The sequence below is a fragment of the Bidens hawaiensis genome, unplaced genomic scaffold (assembly GCF_021521415.1).
Source record: "Bidens hawaiensis isolate Kalapana, Puna unplaced genomic scaffold, B.hawaiensis_p1.1 tig00006773_1, whole genome shotgun sequence".
In the NCBI taxonomy this organism is placed as follows: Eukaryota; Viridiplantae; Streptophyta; class Magnoliopsida; order Asterales; family Asteraceae; genus Bidens; species Bidens hawaiensis.
Genome location: NW_027491462.1, coordinates 1050949 through 1070663, shown reverse-complemented (window position 1 = coordinate 1070663; position 19715 = coordinate 1050949). Strand labels below are relative to the sequence as shown.

The following is a 19715-nucleotide window of genomic DNA, read 5'->3' as shown; positions in this document are numbered from 1 at the left end:
ATGTGTGTTTCTTATATTTCTCTCTTCTCCTCTCTCATCTTATCTTTTTTAAGTTAAGTTAGGGTTTTGTTTTAGTACCTAATTAATTCCCACATCTGTGTTTCAAGTTCCAATGTTTTTATAAATAATAATAATATTATTATTCCTTTTGAAGGTGTTTGATAAAATGCCTGCTGCCTGAGTGAACCAGCACAGGTTCTTATCCTACACCCATCTCAACTTTTTATTACATGGATTCCATGACATGCTTTGAAAGGCTGTAAAGCCACTCTCTTTCTCTCTCTACCACTGTAAGTACCTTCTCTCTCTCTCTAAAATTGGAAAGCTACTTGATTGAATGTTTGTCATCAACCATCATGTATCAATCTACTTCTACTTGGTCTAGTTGTTAGTTTTATTTCCTTTCCGCATTGGGTTTACTGCTTTCTGTTCTGTTTGTAACCCTTATTTTAAGCACTCTGAATGCTTTTTTTTTGTACTCAACCATTTAATTAATATCCATTCTGTTTTTTTTTTTTTTGGAAATTGACAGTTGAAAAAACAGTTATTCAAAACCCTCATTTCATAAAGGGTGTTCTTGATTTCAGAACTTGAAAAGAAAAATACCATCTTGATTGAAAACAAAAGATTACAAAAGATAAAGTCTTTCAAAGTGATTATGGACTGGAATTTGAAGATACCCTCTTGGGATTTTGCCGAATTCGAACACGGGTCGATGCCGAATATCGATTTGGGTGCCGGGTCAAGTAGTTTGAACTTTTCTGTGGATTTAAAGCTTGGTCAAGTGATTGATTCTGGTTTAAACTTGAAACCTGCATCATCAAGTGGTGGTTCAAAGATGGCTTTATCTCCTTCGGGTTCGTCGAAGCGGGCCCGGCCCGTTAATAATATGCAGGGGGCTAATTGTCGTGTGGATGGGTGTAAAGCTGACCTTGGTCAATGCAAAGAGTATCATAGGCGCCATAAGGTTTGTGAAGTGCATTCAAAGACTCCAGAGGTTTCTATTAATGGTCACAAGCAGCGGTTTTGCCAGCAGTGCAGTCGGTATGGCTTTCGATTATTTCAACTTGTGTTATATATATTGTTCTTGGTTTGGTTTTTCATTGTTTGGTTCTAATGATTTTTGTTAAGGAGTGTTTGGATGCGTGCTTTGGAACCGAAAACCGATTGTTTTTTTGGTGAAATGGAGTGTTTTTAATAAGCAATTTGAGAGTGCTAATTTCTAGAATTATAATTTACCCTTAACCTGAATAATTTGTTTACAATAAGCTGATTATTTATAAGCATAAGTTGTTTAAATTGAAGTTTCAATATTGTTGCTTTAGTCTTGTAGTTTCTTGATATTTGATTTTGAAATAAAGATAGTAAATCTTTAGCATTTTGTTTGGATCACCTGAATATTTATTTTTTAAACTTTCATGGTGGAAGTATGTGGTCCAGTACTTAAATAGGTTATGTTCCATATTGTAAATAAGTATAAAATAAAAAATTGTCATTTTTAGTGCTTCCATAAACATTTTTTCTTTCTTTATTGTTTTAAACAAAATGCTCAATTCATGTTGATTATATTTCATTAATTTTAGCATGAAAGGTATCTAATTTCAGTATTAAAGGTAAACCATGGAGTCTTTAATGTACTAACACTTGCAACTTATTTTGTAGATTTCATTCACTAGAAGAATTTGATGAAGGAAAGCGAAGCTGCAGAAAACGTCTTGATGGACATAATCGTAGGAGAAGAAAGCCTCAGCCCGATACTGCACGGGCTGCGGGCCTTTTCTCCACTCACCAAGGTCCGTTTCTAATATTAATTGCGGGTGGGTTGGGTAACGAGTCAATTTTGTTACGTGTTTCGACACGTCAAGTCATTTGATCCGTGATCACCTTTCTCTCCTTATCTTAAAGCATTTTGTAAATAATTAGTGAGTTTCAGTTGTATGTGGGCAAATCAGTCGGATATGGATTCCAAATGTGCCAAAAACCAAAAGTTTCGGTTTTTGAAAACCGTTTGGTTCGGTTTCAGTTTCTTTTCAGTTTTCAGAATGGGTTCGGCTCGGTTTCTTTAGTTTTTTCCGTTTGGGCTTTGAAATCTTTAGGCCTAAAATAATGAAACCGGGCCTGAAAATGTTGGCCTAAATATCTTTTGTTAATTACTAACTAATTAGTTTTTACAGATTTGGGTCTAAAATTTTTGAACTTGCCATTTATTAATTTCTTATAAAGTACTTGACAATTAAAAAAACATAATCCATAAGATATGTTCAATAGAGTCGGTTTTTTTGGTTTTCAGGGGTTTGATTCGGTTATAAAATCGATTCCATTTTTTCAGCTTTCGGTACATGTAAAAGCGAAACCGAACTGGATATTTGGTTTTTACAATAACACAAAACCAAACCGTTGGTTTTCGGTTGGATTCGGTTACAGGCCGGTTATTTCAGTTTTATGCACACACCTAGTAGGTTGTATGCATTAAAAAAGACTTTTGGCCTTTTGGGAAGTCGGGTGCCTTTCAACCCGTTTGACTCCCAAATTGACCCGTTATTCATAACAGGCGACGAAGAAAATTAACATGTATTAACAATAATTTTTGCGCATTTTAGGTACAACAATGTTACAATTCGCAAGTCCACACGTATACCAAACCACAACTCTCACGAACCCACTATGGACGAGTATGGTCAAGTGTGAATCCGAACCCACATACTCGGCCCGGGCCCACAGACAAAACTCATATCCAGAATCATCTTCGGGCTCAAAAAAAGTAACTGGTAAGCAGCAATTCAGCCTGTTTGATAACAACTGTTCGGGTTCACACCTTAGACTAAACCACCAATCGTCACCGCCAAAAGTCTGTCACCAGCAACTTATAAGTTTTGAAGGTAATAATAATAATAACAGCTATGATAAGCTGTTCTGTGACGGGTACCCGCCACCGGCTCGGGTGGTGCAGCCGGTGGTGCCATCGGACTGTGCTCTCTCTCTTCTGTCATCATCACCGTCACAAACATCATGTACAACTTTGAGCCATGTGATGCACCAACCTAACTCATTTACTGCAACACCTAACCCCTTGGATCATGGTGCGGGTTATGGTGGTCTGGAGTCGATTATGGATCATAATCATAATCATAATCGTAATCATAGTCGTAATCATCATCATGCAACGCGTGATAGTGGTGCTCCTCAAACACTTCCGTTCTATTGGGAATGAGGGTTTATACTTGAAGTGATAAAGTTCTACTCGAGTGAGATTTGTTTGATTTGAGTTTAGCTTTTGATTTTCATTTTGATTTTGATTTTGATTTGTAGTTGGTGTGTTTATTCATTCTTATGTGTTAAGTCTCTATGGTATGGTAGGAATTCAACATTTTTATTTTTGTTCTTGGTTGAACTTGAAATTTGTTAAAACCTTGATTTAAATTCTTAATGAGCTTTTTTTTTTCCTTGTCATATGTTTGTATTACTTCTTTTAATATAGCTTGAATAATCTTAGCATTGAGATCAAACAAAACACTTAAAACATGGTTTTTAAAAACTAACCAGCTAATCAGACCAGTTAAATTAGAAATCACTCATCATGAGCTTTGTATTACAATAGTGTTATATGCATTCTCGTTGTAAGATGGGATCATATTAGCATATATAAATAGATTATGTGTTTAGTTTATGTTTTAGCTACGTGGTAGCTTCATGTGTGAATGTATTGGCTAATTTAGGCAAAGGGATGGGAGTAAAGAGCTTAACCGCTCTGATACCAATTCAAATGATTGTATCGCTATAACTCAAACGATAAACACACAAAATGAAATGTGGATAACTCCCAATATTATTACTTTGCTGAAATTATAACTCAAAAAACTCTATTACAACTCTCAGTTCATAATCCTAGACTTGATTATGTATTTTATATTGTTAACTCAACCTAGTTAACATGAAATCCAAATAACCAAACTTGGTCATTAAGAAACTCATTAAAGACCTTAAACGCGCATAAGCTACAACCAACTAATTGAAGCTACTTGAACTTCACACCCTCTAACTCACGGGTTAGACCTTTTTCTCAGGTCAAACAACTATTAAGCCAACACATTTAATTACTTAGAACTCATTGGAAAAACATTTATAAGATTCTCGATAGCAACTTGTACATATTGGTTGTCAATTTAAAGTGTCGTATATATATATATATATATATATTTATCTATCTTGTATGCTGAGTACATAACACTGCTCTATGTATGACATTATGTTTTATAATATAGAATAAGCAAATACAAAATAGTAAAAACAGGCTCAGCTATTATTCTTTGAGAAACAAATGTAAATCTAAATTTATTTAGTTGAAAATATAATGGAAAGTGAGCAACTGATTTCATAGACATGATGATTGATGATAATCTCCTAATGTAGTTTTATAAGCTAACAAAAATCAATAAGAGCATGATTAATATGATATGACTTTCTGAGGACATATATATTATTAATTAGACACGGTATATGCATATTAATAGATGGTCAAACATGCTTATTTTAATTAGTTAGGTTGTGCTGAACTCTCGACCACCAAGTCGAAAAACACGTTACTTACACGTTGGATATCACTTAGGAGTATAATAGTTAACAACATCAGTTAATTAATTATAAGATATAAAGTAAAATTATAACTATAATTGAAGTTACCATTTTACTGATTTTAAATAATGATAACGATATATGACCACAACGATTGTGATTATTGTAAAATAAAATACATAATAACACGTAAAAAGCTTTCATTGATAGAAAGCTTTAATTGCTGGATAGTTTTTAGAATTTTAAAGGGAATAAACTACTTTAAATAATATTTATATTTATAAAACAGGCGCAGCTTTTGTTAAACACAATTACTTAAATGTCATTTCGTTAATTGTTTTTTTTTATTTGATATTTTATTCATATTTCTTTTTTGTCATTTACCACTGCCTTATAAGCACCTTTATATAAATACATGTTTTTAACTTATAACTCAAAATTCTAACCTAATGTTTAGTGATTATAAGTTGTTGGTGTCGGCAAAAGATGCCTTTAAAAAAATAATACTTTGGTTGAATTTTTTTGTAAAACCAAGTCGATGGAACTAGATTAATAGTATTGTTAATTCTAAATGCTTGCGGTGGTTGATGGGAAGTGAGACGTTAGATGTCGGCAAAAACATAGTACTTTTTAAGAGTTAATATTTTTTGTTAGATTTTGTAAAACATATATACTTTTAAAGAGTTAATACTTCTCCTTATGAGGCAAGTCGTCTAAGCATACCACATTTTGCTTTTAATATAATAAAAACACGCTAAACGTCTTTTCTTGCCGGCTCTTGTACATTCTTAAAAGTTTTTTTCCCTTGTCTAGGTTGGATATGGGAACACTTTAATGAACATATACCGAGGAGGAGATCTCATTGGAAATGCAATAGACACGACGGTATTATGGCCCATTCACATGAATCACACACTTAGACGCGGTTCTAAGCAACTCGGTAGTAATAATTGTAGATTGTTCGACAACATTTATGTTTTTGTTTGAACATGGCGGACAAAAGAATGCATGCTAAAACCACAAATCATTTGAAGCCACCACTTCAATAAGATCATTGGGTATTGGTGATCACCTCGCATATATTGGTAGTGCCGGCTTGCCGAACCCATCCTCCAAACCCAATGTGTGCGATAGATACCACCAAGCATCCTTGGAAGTCGATGTTTTTCTTCATGTGCGTTGTACAAAAGTGCACTGTCGTGGCTAGTCGATCTACGCAAAAACTTATCACCATATAAAATAACTATGGTGTTACAAAAATACCCAAGGCGTTCACGCGAAGTCTTTTTCGGCCATATTTATATAGTCATCAAATTCCTCAACAGGATTACAGGTTGCAAGTTGTTTAACCGTCGATGTGCATTTTTGTAAGGCTGCGAAACTCTTTTGTACCTACCGTCTAGCCCCTCCTAAAACCATTTAAATATTGCTTCTACATCTCCAACAATTTTGTAAGGCCGCGAAACTCTTCTGTACCTACAGTCATATGACACATTTTTTTGTTGTTGTCGTGCCATATTAGGCTTGCGGGGCCATGTCCACGAGAAATTAGAGAGTATTGTGTCGCACTTGTCAAATTCAAACTCGTCCGATGACTTGAGTGGAATAAATACATTAACATCTGTTTTGTAGAGAAGAATAGTGATTAATATGAGAAATCATAGTATATTTGGGGTGAAAAATTAGGAGAAAAGCGGGTTTATTTATGACGTTTTCAAAATTTATTCATTTTTTTTGTAAAGTCAAACGGTTGACCGTGGGAAACAATCATTCTCTCTCTCTCTGTTACAAACCAGAAATTCTTTGCCGATCCCACTACCCGAACCATCGCCATTAATGGTACCAAGCAACCCGTAGGCGAACTCGAGAAACACCCCGGAAGTTGTGGTTAAAGTTTTAGAACTCAGCAGTACATTTTTGCATTCGACATATAAATAAAACTTAGGAACCTTTTAGAAGAAAACTTTAAACCCCAATGGGCTGCATTTGGTAACCTCCATGAGACTAAGTCAGCCCTACTCTGTTGTGTTACCGTTCATTTTTCTTATTTTGGGTCCAATCCATGAGACTAAGTCAGCCCTACTCTAATTGCTCCGGCCCAAGTGATTGATCAAAAGTCATTTCTTATTTGTTTGAAGTGAGTGGAGATTTGGAGTAACTAATAAGGTAATAACTAACTTAATAGTGTAGAAGTCATATGGTCACTTAATCTTGAAAATAATTCAGCCACCAAAAGAAAATGAAAGCTTGAAAATGTAGGTCATTTGGTCATATAATCTTATAACTTATAAAATATATAGTTTTTTTAAGTTCTAAATATACCGCTGTGACATGCTTATTTTTATCTACGCGTCAGCATTATTTACTTAAAATCGAGCCGGATCAAATTTATGTCAAAATGTTGAATATAAATTTGACTCAACTCAATTTTGAGTAAAATAATTGGTTGAGTCGACATTTATGAGTTAATAGATATTTGAAAATATTAGACATTTAATTATTAATTAATCTAACAATTAATCAGCTACTGTTTTTAATCAGTTTTTTTTTCTTCTAAAAAAACTATGGTGGCCAGCAAATTACATAACTTGGATATGTGCTTAATCCAATTATAAACGAAAGTTGCATAATTTAATCCATTGTTTTTAAAAAGGTTGGAATATTTCTCTTAAAGATTGACTAGAGCCTTCCAGATCAACCAGATAGTGAAAAGGTTAAATTGGCATTTTTCTAATAAGTTCATCAAAAGCTCAATCAAATATGTTTGAACTGTAATTAAACTCTATAAAACTTTAAAAAAATGATTGGTTTTCTAATATTACCTACAAAATCTCATAAAGGATACATATAATTTGTATATATACCTACAAAATCTATACAACTGTGTTCTTCTAATGTAACCGGTCGAGGCACCTTTTGTAGAGAATAGGGTCAAGTTCTTGAAGCAATATTTTCACGTTTTGTGTCAACTGTTGTACGTTTTTGTTCCAATGCAACTTAAGGTTCGTTTCAATGGCGTCAACTAGAATACGGAACACCATCTCGATATCTTGAGAAGCCACCTTCATGAAATGCTCGTTATTCCAAATATCCAGAGCCCGCTCAGCTACCTATGATTTCAAATATCCAAATATGGTTCATGGTTTCCATATTGTAATTAAAAAGAAAATGTATAGAATTTAAGCCAGCAATTGAAACCAAAATTTGCGACGTAATAAAACAGTCACCAGGCTGCCACCAAAATCAGTCTCAAAGTTAGTTATAGCTAACGCCTAGCCTTCGCCAAATGAACGTAAAAAATGGTGAAAAATGATTCAAAAATAAAATTTAGCGGTCGGTTTGCCATCAAAATCACCCCAGTTGCAAAATTAGTCACTTCTATTAGTCCAGTCACAAAATGATCATGGAAAATAGGGGTGTGCACGTGTTGGTTGTTGTAACACCCTTAGAAATTTCGAGCTCAAATTGACGACTCTGAAACTATAAGGGGCAACTAGTCATTTAACCAAAGTTAAAATTCAGAATTAAATTGTAATTCTGTCAAACTAGTGCCATCGGACTGCTAGCAAAACTCATGTTGGTCCGCCGGCAACTTACTTGGGCAGCAGACCATCACAAATAGACTGTATGTCGCTTAACCATTAAGCAACCAGTTTGCCATCCAAATCACATCAGTCGCAAAATTAGTGAGGGTGGCAAATGTGACCCGTTAGAGTTGATATGAATTTAAGTAAAATGTATAATGGCCTAGCTAGTGAGTTAGAATATGTCAAACTACAGGAAAGACAAAGTTAGAACGGGTTGACGTTTCTCGAGTTTTCTTTTTCTTTTTTGAACGAGGACCATAGAGAAATTTTTAGTTTTTTATTTATATTTGAGTACACTGCGGTTTCGTCCCTATGGTTTGTCAAAATATGCGGTTTTAGTTAAATAGTTTTAAATATGCGATTTTCGTCCATATGGTTTCTTTCACTTACAATTAAACTCGACCCCACTAACCCCGTTAAGTCTGATTGTTAAACCACAACCCTAATTCGACCTCACGTGAGGGGCAGTTTTGTCCTTTCTCTCCCCAAGTAAACCACAACCCTAATTCGCAAGCCCCTTCTTGTGAGGGGCTGAGGTGTATTTGGTGGAAAAAAGGACAAAGCTGCCCATCACGTGAGGGGCACGCTGACGGGTTTAACGATCAGATTTAACAGGGTTAGTGGGGTCAGGTTTAATTGCAAGTAAAATACAACTACAGGGACAAAAATCACAGATTTAAAACTATCGGACTAAAACCGCAGATTTAAACAAACCACAGGGACGAAACCGCAGTTTACTCTTTATACTTTAAGTTATGTTTTTTTTTTATTATTTTTTTCTTTTGAATTTTTTCCAAAGAGTTTTTGACATCTCAACCCATTAGACCACTTTCAACATTTTCTTTCTTTTAGTTTGACTAATCATACATTTTACTTAAATTCAACCCTTGCCACCCCTAAAAATTAGTTAATGCGGGTCGCAAAATGATGATAAAATTATCACCACATTTGGATCACAGATAGATAGGGTTCCAAAATACCTAGTATAGTATAAGTGGAAGTTACCTGTGAATTGGTACTCCTGATGCACTTTGCGATTCGACTCCACAAACCACCAGCCACCGTCAAGCACAGCCGCCGATCAATATTCTCCACAATCTCCTCCAACTCTCCGATCAACAACGCCTCCTTCTGACAATTCGTTACCGGCCAATACCTCAATATCTTCCCAATCACCACTGCACCAAGCTCAGCATCTTTCTGCACAAACTGCGAAACACAGTACGCCAGTTGCCGATGGTACACCGCCATGCTCTTCGGTTTATGCAACGGGATCAAAACCCTTGATAGAAACACCTTGTGTTGTTGCTTTAATGGGATTGTGAACCCGTTTATGATGCTGCCCCATATTTCGAGAATCTCTGCGATGCCGTTTTGGCGGTGGTCGGTTTCATAGATGAAGTGGAGTAAAATGTTGGTTAGTGATTTTCGCATGAAGGATCGGTGGGAGGTGAATTTGGAGTAGATGCGGTGGGTGATGTTTTTAACGGCGTCGCGCTCGCGGAGGTCGACTGAGGTGAAGAGAGTCAGGAGGTTTAGGATGAAGTTTCGGCTGATGAATTGTTGATCTTCCGGTGGCGGACCTACATGCAAACCTGTACGTTCATTGAGCAAGAAATAATAATAATAATAATAATAATAATAATAATAATAAGTGTTGTGGCAATACTTTTTGTTAACTAGCCTTCATTCATTTCATTAAGTTCTTTACAATTTTTAAGTATGATCGACGAATTTCTTGTCAATGTCAATACGCTTCCTTGAGTTCATTTATGAAAAGAAAAGCAAAAAAAAAAAAAGTTTTTTCTTCTTATTTTTTTTTAACATCTCCTCATTCTCTTCAACTTTCTTTACTTCAAAATCTTTTCAATTTGAAAAGATACAAATTCTCTTATTTTACTTATCATTTTTCTCTTCCTGGTCTTCCCTCCTTTTATTTTCTTTAAATGAAACTCGGGAATACCCCTTTTAAATTTTCCCTCATTTTCCTTTCTTAAAATGAAACTCGGAAACACAACATATTTTTTCCATCCCTCATTTTCCTTTCATTTCCTTCTTTAAATGAAACTCAAGGTGAGTATACCTAAAATGCATGTATGTAAAGGTTGCGTATGTACGGATTTATGGTTTAATTATCACACTACGTACATACAATTGTTAAATGTATAATATGTTACTCCGTACCTTGTTTCAAAATCCTTGATCCAACATTGTTTTCTGCTCGAACTGATGTCACGTCTATCTTGATTATCAACCGAAGGAGAATATCATAAACAATTTGCAAGTGTGCCCAATCCGCAGACGGAATGGTGATAACATCGTCATCTTCTAGCAAAACGGCTGAGTACATGGTGGAAGATGGTGGCGGGAGTGGGCGGAATATATTTGAAGCCACCATCTTAAACAAAATATCTAGTGTTTGATCAGAAGTTGGAGCTACTGAAGTTTTGATGATAGATAAAAGTTGTGTGAGCTTGAGTCTTTTCAAAGCGGATTCTTGATCATCCGACCGCGATTCAGTGCAATAAATGATTATCGAATGAAGTGCTTCGTCTCTAGAATCAGAACAGCGAATATTTTTTTCGTCGTTTTGAGTTGAGTCAAGATCGAAGAGGAATTGCAATGTGATGGTTTTTCCGGCTGGCCGTTTTACGGTGGTTTTGGGGCTGTTTCTTTGAGCCAACATGTTCATTTGATGTGGGTGGGTGTTGATCATCAAAGAATTGGATCTGTGATGTTTTGAATAAGTGAGATTAGTGTTGTGTTTTGCATGGTTTTTGTAAATATTGATACAACAAAAAGGTGGCGGTTATTCTTATGACAATATTGAAGTATCCGAAATAAACTATGATTATTTTTCTGATTAAAATTACTATTGCGGGATATGACAACTCTACAAAATCCGGCTAAGCTGGATAAAAAGACGCAGATGAAGTCAACATTTTAAATCTCAATATTTAATCAACACTTAACATTGTCATCCTTAAACTTAACGCTCTATATCAAACTGATGGGGCTGTTGAAAAACAGCATGCCTTTATCAATTTTATATCCTGTTCAAATATGTCGGTGAATTGGTTGTTTGATGTTAATTATGTTTTTGGCATTTGTTGGGCTTGTCATAAAAGAGTTATTGGGCTTAAAGTTGATGTAGCTGGTCCACATGGCCATCCCCAAGAGCTCGATGGATTTTATGGGCCTTGCACGAATTATAAAATAACCCCCTGAAAATTTAACATATATATGCATAAGTGATAAAAAAACATATAATATTGTTAAGCTAAAATTACAAATAATCAAGCATAGTATTGTTCAAGTGTATATAAACGGATAAACTTAATCAAACAATTTTTCAATGTATAATTGAAGAACATGTGAGCAACACCTAGTAATCACCTTTCACGAAATCAAAGTTGCTTCAATTTCGTTGCTTGTTGAGTTGTTGGTTATGGAAACCCTCACTGGAACGTTCCTGCAACCTTGCTATAACTTTTTTTCTATTTGTTTTAATATGTTTGGGTCATTTTCAGATTTGGGCTTGGATACTAGTCTCATGTTTAAAATTTTTCGGGCCCCTTCAGGCGTTAGGCTTGTGCGGTTGCCTAGCCTACACAGGCCCAAATTGTCACAACCATCCGGCCTTATTGCTGGATGACATTCTTATGGATGAATGCGTTGAAGTCTGATGGCCTGAATGGAAGCCTAAGAAGATCAAGGCCTAACGCCAGAGACTGATGTGTTTGTTATTAATAACATAAAAGGAGTGTTAAATGCATGGGTTATTTGTTCGAGATATTTTTCCTGATTTTAGATTTCGTTTCTTTTTTGTTTACGCTCCAGATTTTGATATAGTTTGATCGTTTCCATGATGATCTTGAGCGATTGTAGTTAACCATCAAAATGGCGACTGTCTCTCTGTTGATTAGTCTTTGCCTAGAACGATTGTTGATTTTACCTTTAGCTTGTGTCGAGCTAAAAATCTGTATCTTTCTCGTTGTTTGTTCTATTCAATAATTAAGATTATAGTTTTTGACAAGACTTAAGAAACTTTTAAATTTGGACGACGCCTAGAAGGTAAAGCTATACGGTATACACCTCTCACAGGGTTCCGACGTGGATGCAGTCGTGGCCGCGTAATCAAGGAAGGTTCTTAGTGGAACACCGCTCCGGTCCCCCTCCTTTCACGCATGACGTGACCCTACCGACCGACCTCATGCTGTTCACGTGAAGCTTCAATTTGTTTTGTTTTGCTTATTTCCTCCTCTCTCTCTCTCTCTATATATATATATGATTTTGGAAGGAAGAAGTGGGAGGTAGACAGCGGTGTTTTGAAAGTTGAAGATGAAGGTTTGGAGGTGGGCAGTGATGAGAGATTGAAGATGATAATAAGTATAGTGTTTTTTATATATGTTTTTTTTACTTTATATTTTAATTAATAATAGTAATTTGATATCATAAAAATATTGAATACTATTAATAATTATATTAATATTTAATATTAAATATAAATATTATATATATTAATTGTATAAAATAAAAGAAAAATAGAAAATGAGGAATGATGGAGAATGGCATATATCTCTGGTTTAAGGGTGAGGTAAAATGATAAGAGAAAAGTTGGCGTGGTACAGATGTGACAATGAGGAAAATGATGTTGACGAGTGTATATCCGTTAGCCTAAGATGTGGTGATGTTGTTGCCGATAAGAGATACCACATCCTTTATATGAAGACACTCTCCCGTACTAAATGCCTTCACTTGAACAACACAACACATAGTGAGTTAGTATTTTAGTATAAACTAGGTTAGATCTCGTGTTACACACGGAGATAAAATATGAATATAACAATGAGATATAATTATAATTTTAATTAAATCGCGCGTTTAATAAAATCCAAACCTCGTGATTTAAACCATCATTTCAATCCAAACATCCATACATTGAGTCTAAACATTCATAAATAATTTTCCAAAATTCAAAAAAAACAAAATAACAAAGTCTCAAAATTAAAAAAATAACAATAAAAATAATTAATTGTCTTTATTACTCAATAAATGACGATTATAATAATTTATTTTAAAACTTTATTCAACTTAGGATTAATGTTTAAAATTAATGTTCAAATTAACATGTAAAATTTATATAAATGAAAAATTAATGAGTTGGAAGCATATGTGGAAGTGCTAGTTAAAAGTTATATTGCTAAAACCTTGTATTGCGTTAGTAATATAGTAAGATTAACATCCAAAGATACGGTCAAAAAAAAAAATCCAAAAAATATTTTAAAAATAACAATGAACAATTCTCTTAAACCATTAAATGGTGGACACTATCAAGAAGAAGTCAACGAATGGCATATTAATGAAACGTGTGCATTTGCTATCGAGGTCAATTAATATAGAATAGAATGCCATGGTGGACCCTAAATTTAAAAACAAAAAAGTGACACAAATAAAAACGCCTCTAATTTAAATCCATGATGATGATGAAACCAGAAAGAATCAAATAATGGCAATTTGTAAAATCTTTTGTTGAATCAATAGTTCATTTCAACAACAGGTAGGTAATCAATAATAATAATCATTTCATTCCGATGCCGTTGCTCGTAATATACAATCATAATTCTTCTTCAGATTGAATGATTAGGTAAGGTACCTATTAAGGAAGGAGAGTGGAATTTTGATCATGAGTTCTCGAGGTTCTTCATCTCGGAAGAAAAAACAATCTAATAATCAAAGCAACGATTCCAGCCTTAAATCCTCTCGTTCATCCGTGTATCAATCCTCTCTCATCTCCGATTCATTATTATGCATATTAACAACATCAATTGCAATTTGCAATCAATCATAATAATATTTACTAAACAAAACGTTGCATCGTGATTTGGATTAGACATGTAGCAAATGCATATATATGCCGTCATGTCATGTTCATCAGGATCTCCTGATTTTTCTTCTTCTGGATTATTATCAATTAACTCTTTGAAAATTGTTATTCCACGGACAACTATAGATTATTATTGTTTATAAGAACCAGTTAGTGAATCAATTTGTTAGTGGTTCCGGACCGTGTTGGTGATCGAATATGGAAACACCTAAGTTGCTCTACTGTCCTAATTGCGTTAGATCTGTAAATATAGGCCGAGGCTTTGGATGTGTGATGAATAGAGAATTATTGTAACTAGCTTTTGAGATAATAATAATAATAATAATAATAATAATAATAATAATAATAATATAGTTTCTTAGTTACACAGGGGCATAATAATAATTATTATTATTAAGCAAAACATTTTGTTCCGGAATTCGATTTAGGCTTGGAAATGTAGCAACTAGGTGAATTACCGTCATGTTGAGGATATCCAGATTTTTATTGTTGTGGATCATTATGAATTAACTGTTTGTAAATTGTTATTCAAGGGAGAATTACATATTATTGTTAAGACACAATAGGAGAACCAACTATCGACGCCAAAGAACTATAATTTTGTTTTCAGTAGGATCGGTTTTGCCATTCAAAAGGGGGTGGCGGCGCAGCTTGTTGCCCGCTTACCTACCTCTCTATTGTAATTGGATCCTTTTGTTCAGTTATGAATGAATATATGATTACGATAAAAAAAATAAAAAATAAAAAATTAGTGAATTAGTTCATATCAAAGGTTGGCCCGAGTGGGGTGGTGGGGCCGTAATGCGGTCGTGATATCAGTTAACTGAGAAAGTAACCGTTCCGAAAGAAAAAAAAAGGTTTTCTGTAATAACTAAGTTTGCTTGCTTATGTGCAACTACACAGGGGCATAACAGGAGAGCGGGCTGTCAAGAATCTACGCCTATCGAGGGCTTTGACAGTACCTGAAACTACAACTATCTATGAAGCCTGCTGTCGGATGGCCGCTAGAAGAGTGGATGCTCTTTTGCTTACTGACTCAAATGCACTACTAAGTGGTATATTGACGGATAAGGTTTGTCTTGATTCTTGGACTTTAGAGATGCCAGTTTTGATCCATTTTCTTATGATTCTTGACAGGTATAAATTGATATTTTAATAGTATAGTTTTGTAATAATACTTGGCATACTAGTTACTTGTAAAAGATAAAATAAAATTTGGACAAGCCGTGTTTTGAGCCAGCACAACCTAGCCAGGTTCAAATATTACCTGTTTTGATCCGTTATGTGGCCCACTCATTTAGTCACAAGAGTTCAAAATCAACCTAACATAACTTTCAAACAGATGTTAATTGCGACATAATGGCATCATGTTAGGATTAAGTTTCACTAACTAGTCTTTTTGTTGATTGAAGGACATTACAATGAAAGTTATTGCGCCTGAGCTTGATTTTAGGAACACACCGGCATCAAAGGTGATGACAAAGAACCCGATATATGTGTTGTCTGATAGTCTTGCAGTGGATGCCCTGCAAAAGATGGTGCAAGGTTTGTAACATTTAGAAAAATACATGTTGGTCGGTCTTTCCTATACGTAGCGAATTCAAACCATTTTACCTAGAAATAGGTGATTCTATTTATATTACCTCTAATAAGTCAAGCAGGTAAACTTTCAAATACTGTCTAAAAATGGAACAAATTAATGGGCCAAAAGGAACCCGGTATGGGTCATATATATCATATATTGTATAGTATTCGTAATATACAGAGTCAAGAAAAAGGGAAAATAGTGTTAGTGGATTACATTACCTCTAGTCTTTCTATAACCTTCTAATCTTGTTAATAAAAATTACATTTGCAGGAAAATTTAGACATTTGCCTGTTGTAGAGAATGGTGAGGTTATTGCTTTGCTTGATATAGCAAAATGTTTATATGATGCTATTGCCCGTATGGAACGGGCAGCTGAAAAGGGCAAGGCTATTGCAGATGCTGTTGAAGGTGTTGAAAAGCATTGGGGAACTTCTTTACCCGGTTAGATTATATATTAAAATGTATAATCTCTACTACTATGTTAGAGTTGTGGAATATTAATGGTCTAATCATATGTACATTCTTCTGGCTGTTATAATTTCACAGGTCCCAATGCATTCATTGAGACACTTAGAGAACGGATGTTTAAGCCTAACTTGTCTACCATTCTTACGGAGAATTCAAAGTAGGTAATACCTTCACATATTTATTTTATTGTTTGTATCACTTTACTTATGCCGTTACATTTGTGCCCGCAATTTTTAAAACTAATTTGCGATATTTTACTGTTTTTTATATCCAGGGTTGTAATTGTTTCGCCATTTGACACTGTTGTGATGGCAACAAAAAAGATGCTTGAGTTTCGTAGTAGCTCTGCTATTGTAACAATTGATAACAAGCCACGAGGGATTCTAACGTGAGTTTCTCCCTATTTCATAGAGATAGAGTTTAGACAATTGAGTTATAAATGAGTCAATTTGAGTTATGTTTTATCCCAAACGGGTCAAACAAAAACATTAGCTAAAAATGAAATGGGCCGGACAGGTCACACGGGTTGTAAAGTTTCTCTGAGTGTATTTATAAATTATAATGCATAAAACATCCTTCATCACTTTATTCAAACATTCAGACTATTCTTGGAGTTAGGCTTGTAAACGAACCGAACCTTCAGTGAACCGTTCGACGGGACTTCGTTGATGTTTGCTTATTTAGTGACACATATTTGAACAAAAAATTTTATGCATTTAGTTATGCGAACAACAATGAACAAATGTCTGGACGTTCATTTACGTTCATTTATGCCTGTTAGTTTCCGTTTGTTTAAGTTCGTTTGTATACGTTTTTTTAAGTTCGTTTGTTTACGTTCATTAATATATTCCTTTAAAATTTTTGGCCCGTTACAACTTAGTATAGTTTTTAATAATTTTGTTGCCCCAACACACTGTTCTTCACATTAATTTTTAAGTTTTAACTTGTTTAAGCTAAGTTATGCTCGTTCGTCTACGTTCAGTTATGTTCATTCGTGAACCATTCGTTAATACTGTTAAAGAAAGAACATAATGGAACACGAACATGTCCATATTCTTAACAAACCAACACGAACAAGAAACCCCTATTAGTTTAATTTTCTTGTTCGATCATTTTTTCGGTTAAAGCTACACGAACGAACACGAACATGCTCCCTCATGTTCGTTCGGTTCATTTACAAGCCTTGAATGATGCATTTGGAGAAAAACCATGCGAGGTACAGCAGATCATATTGTAACATGTGTTTTGTGCATTATTAGGTCAAAGGATATCTTAACACGGGTGATAGCGCAAGATATTCCTGCTGAATCAACCTTAGTGGAGAAGGTGATTAAATCGTAAGTGGTTAATCACTATCTTTCAACTACTTTTTAAATTTTTGCATGATTTTATGCAGGTAATGACTCCAAATCCAGAAAGTGTTACAATCGATACACCTATTGTTGATGCCCTGCATCACATGCACGATGGAAAGTTTTTACATCTTCCCGTTGTCGATAGAGGTAAAGACAGCGTTGTGTGTTTCATTTTATACATTTGATATAAACATTATACATACAGGCTGTATATCTAAATGGCATTTGGTTTGGTGCAGATGGAGTTACTGTTGCCATTGTTGATGTTCTCCACATCGCTCATGCTGCAATAGCCACAGTAAGTAATTACTTACACAAGATTAAATTTTGATCATCTAAAATTTTACAAAAATCCATTTATTTTATTTTATGTGATTTTAAATCTTTCATAATACATGCAGTGTAATATTATGTATTGCAACAAATATATGTGTGTACATGCTAGTGTACGAATGAATTACGGGTGCAAACTATGACCCTTTTACTAATAAACGGGCCCGTTTCGGTTGTGTATTTTCTCAAACGGTCAAACAGGTTGAAAGTCTCTCAAGTTGTCCAAAGATGGAGATTATAACTGATAATACTGTTATTGTAATAATACAAAGAACACTAATGAGTTATAAATAATTAAAACAAGTGTTCGTGGGTCAAAACGACCCGTTTTGTCGGTTTTGACATGAACCCGTTTGGCCAACCCACCCGACCCATTCATTTTGCCATGTACATACCAACTGTACATAAATTTGACTCATTTCTTGCAAATTAGGTGGGAAATGCAACTAGTGTTAATAATGAGGGAGGAAGTTCAATGATGCAGAAGTTTTGGGACTCTGCAATGGCATTAGCTCCAATAGATGATGAGGATGACACAAGAAGGTAACAGGCCCACAATTTTAAGAACAAAACATTTTTATAAATTTATTGTTGGTTTTCCTAAATATTGTGAATCGCAGTGAGGGCTTACTGAAGTTAGTTTCTGAAAGTGGAGAAATTGGAAAATCTTTTGCTTATCCTAAAACCACTCATCCTAATTCATTTGCTTTCAAAATCCAAGATAAAAGGGGCCGGATGCATAGATTTATTTGCGGTATGTTTTTATTTAAATAATTGATTTTTGAGTTTTAAAAAACCTACAACTTCTTGTGTTATTGTTGTGCTAGATTCTAGAAGTTTGACAGGTCTTATAACTGCAATACTTCAAAGATTAGGGAGTGAAATCGACCGCAACAACCTCCCACAGATTCTGGTACTACACGTGACAACATTTGATTTAGTGTCAAATAGTTATTTCCTTCATATTTTGGTTACCAAATATATTGTATCTTAGTATGAAGACGAAGATGAGGACAAAGTCGTATTAGCATCCGACAGTGATCTTACTGCGGCTGTTGAACACGCACGATCGGCTGGTTGGAAGGTATGTTTAGTCTATTTTACTATGCATTGTTCTCAATATAGAGCATTCCAATAGTCAAATATCTTAAAAGTTAATGTGACAGAATGTGTTGTACTTGATGGTGAGTATTATTAACAGGGATTGAAGTTGCATTTAGATTATTCTGGGACAAGTAACCGAAGAGGGTCACAATCATCAGCAGGGGGTTTGGAGGCTGGTCAAGCCGATGCATGGGCTTCTGCATACAGTACAGCTGCAGCAGGGGCCGCGCTAGTAGCTGGATTAGGCGTAGTAGCCTTCTTAAGAAGATCTGGCAATTGAGATTAGTTTTGGGTGACAAGTTTTAAGAATATGAAATGAAGTTGGTTGGAGGGCCAGTTTTGTAACTTGTCATTGTTCAGTTTTCTGGATCTTATAAAGAAAATGGAAAATATAAATGAAAAAAAAAAGATCTCAACTCTTGGCACCTACATGCTTTTAGAATTTCTTGATTGAATTTGTGTTTTATAATGAATTGATGTTTGCAAACCAATGCAGCTTTTTTTACTAACTTACTAATCAAGAGACTATGTGTAGTGTAAGCGAGTTACATATTGTAGTTAGCAAGTAATATATGTACCTTGTATGAGGTAGAAGCATAGAAAAAAATTAGCGCAACTAATGGTTTTGGACAATATTTACATTTAGGGAAAAAAAATCTAAAAAATTCAAAACTTCAAGGCAACTTTGAAGGGTTTGTAAGAATGTGCTCTGATGACGTGTACATTATCATGAGTAACTCCATTTTGAATGAAATTTACGCTTCAACGTTGATAAAAATAAATATGTTGTAATAGTATATACGTAATTTTATAAAACATCA

At 34.6% G+C, this 19715-nt stretch overlaps 2 protein-coding genes and 1 pseudogene across 3 annotated transcripts; 2 read left to right on the top strand and 1 right to left on the bottom strand.

Annotated features, from left to right (window-relative positions):
* The first annotated feature begins 627 nt into the window (after window positions 1-627).
* LOC143633511 (squamosa promoter-binding-like protein 13A) lies at window positions 628-3211 on the top strand. Its single transcript, XM_077101804.1, has 3 exons — window positions 628-1044; window positions 1663-1793; window positions 2601-3211. Exons 1-3 carry the CDS (start codon window positions 659-661, stop codon window positions 3209-3211), a joined length of 1128 nt encoding a protein of 375 aa, XP_076957919.1. The 5' UTR covers window positions 628-658.
* A 4252-nt stretch (window positions 3212-7463) lies between these two features.
* Window positions 7464-10845, bottom strand: LOC143633528 (serine/threonine protein phosphatase 2A 57 kDa regulatory subunit B' beta isoform pseudogene; annotated as a pseudogene). The gene is made up of 3 exons (XR_013153683.1): window positions 10344-10845; window positions 9165-9742; window positions 7464-7682 (listed from the first exon to the last, which is right to left on the bottom strand). The product of XR_013153683.1 is annotated as a serine/threonine protein phosphatase 2A 57 kDa regulatory subunit B' beta isoform pseudogene (transcript).
* A 4088-nt stretch (window positions 10846-14933) lies between these two features.
* LOC143633510 (CBS domain-containing protein CBSCBSPB5-like) lies at window positions 14934-19238 on the top strand. The gene is made up of 13 exons (XM_077101803.1): window positions 14934-15118; window positions 15459-15591; window positions 15905-16075; window positions 16181-16259; window positions 16377-16490; window positions 17362-17428; window positions 17499-17604; window positions 17697-17755; window positions 18224-18333; window positions 18411-18544; window positions 18618-18703; window positions 18785-18874; window positions 18992-19238. Exons 1-13 carry the CDS (start codon window positions 15044-15046, stop codon window positions 19172-19174), a joined length of 1407 nt encoding a protein of 468 aa, XP_076957918.1. The 5' UTR covers window positions 14934-15043; the 3' UTR covers window positions 19175-19238.
* The last annotated feature ends 477 nt before the right edge of the window (window positions 19239-19715 follow it).

What these genes read in the sequence shown, in the direction of transcription:
- LOC143633511 (XM_077101804.1), top strand. Translation starts at nt 659, where the DNA reads ATGGACTGGAATTTGAAGATACCCTCTTGGGATTTTGCCGAATTCGAA. An exon ending in TTTTGCCAGCAGTGCAGTCG is followed by an intron (nt 1,045 to 1,662) that starts GTATGGCTTTCG and finishes CTTATTTTGTAG; the next exon opens with ATTTCATTCACTAGAAGAAT. An exon ending in CCTTTTCTCCACTCACCAAG is followed by an intron (nt 1,794 to 2,600) that starts GTCCGTTTCTAA and finishes TGCGCATTTTAG; the next exon opens with GTACAACAATGTTACAATTC.
- LOC143633510 (XM_077101803.1), top strand. Translation starts at nt 15,044, where the DNA reads ATGGCCGCTAGAAGAGTGGATGCTCTTTTGCTTACTGACTCAAATGCA. An exon ending in TTGGGGAACTTCTTTACCCG is followed by an intron (nt 16,076 to 16,180) that starts GTTAGATTATAT and finishes ATAATTTCACAG; the next exon opens with GTCCCAATGCATTCATTGAG. An exon ending in CTCATGCTGCAATAGCCACA is followed by an intron (nt 17,756 to 18,223) that starts GTAAGTAATTAC and finishes CTTGCAAATTAG; the next exon opens with GTGGGAAATGCAACTAGTGT.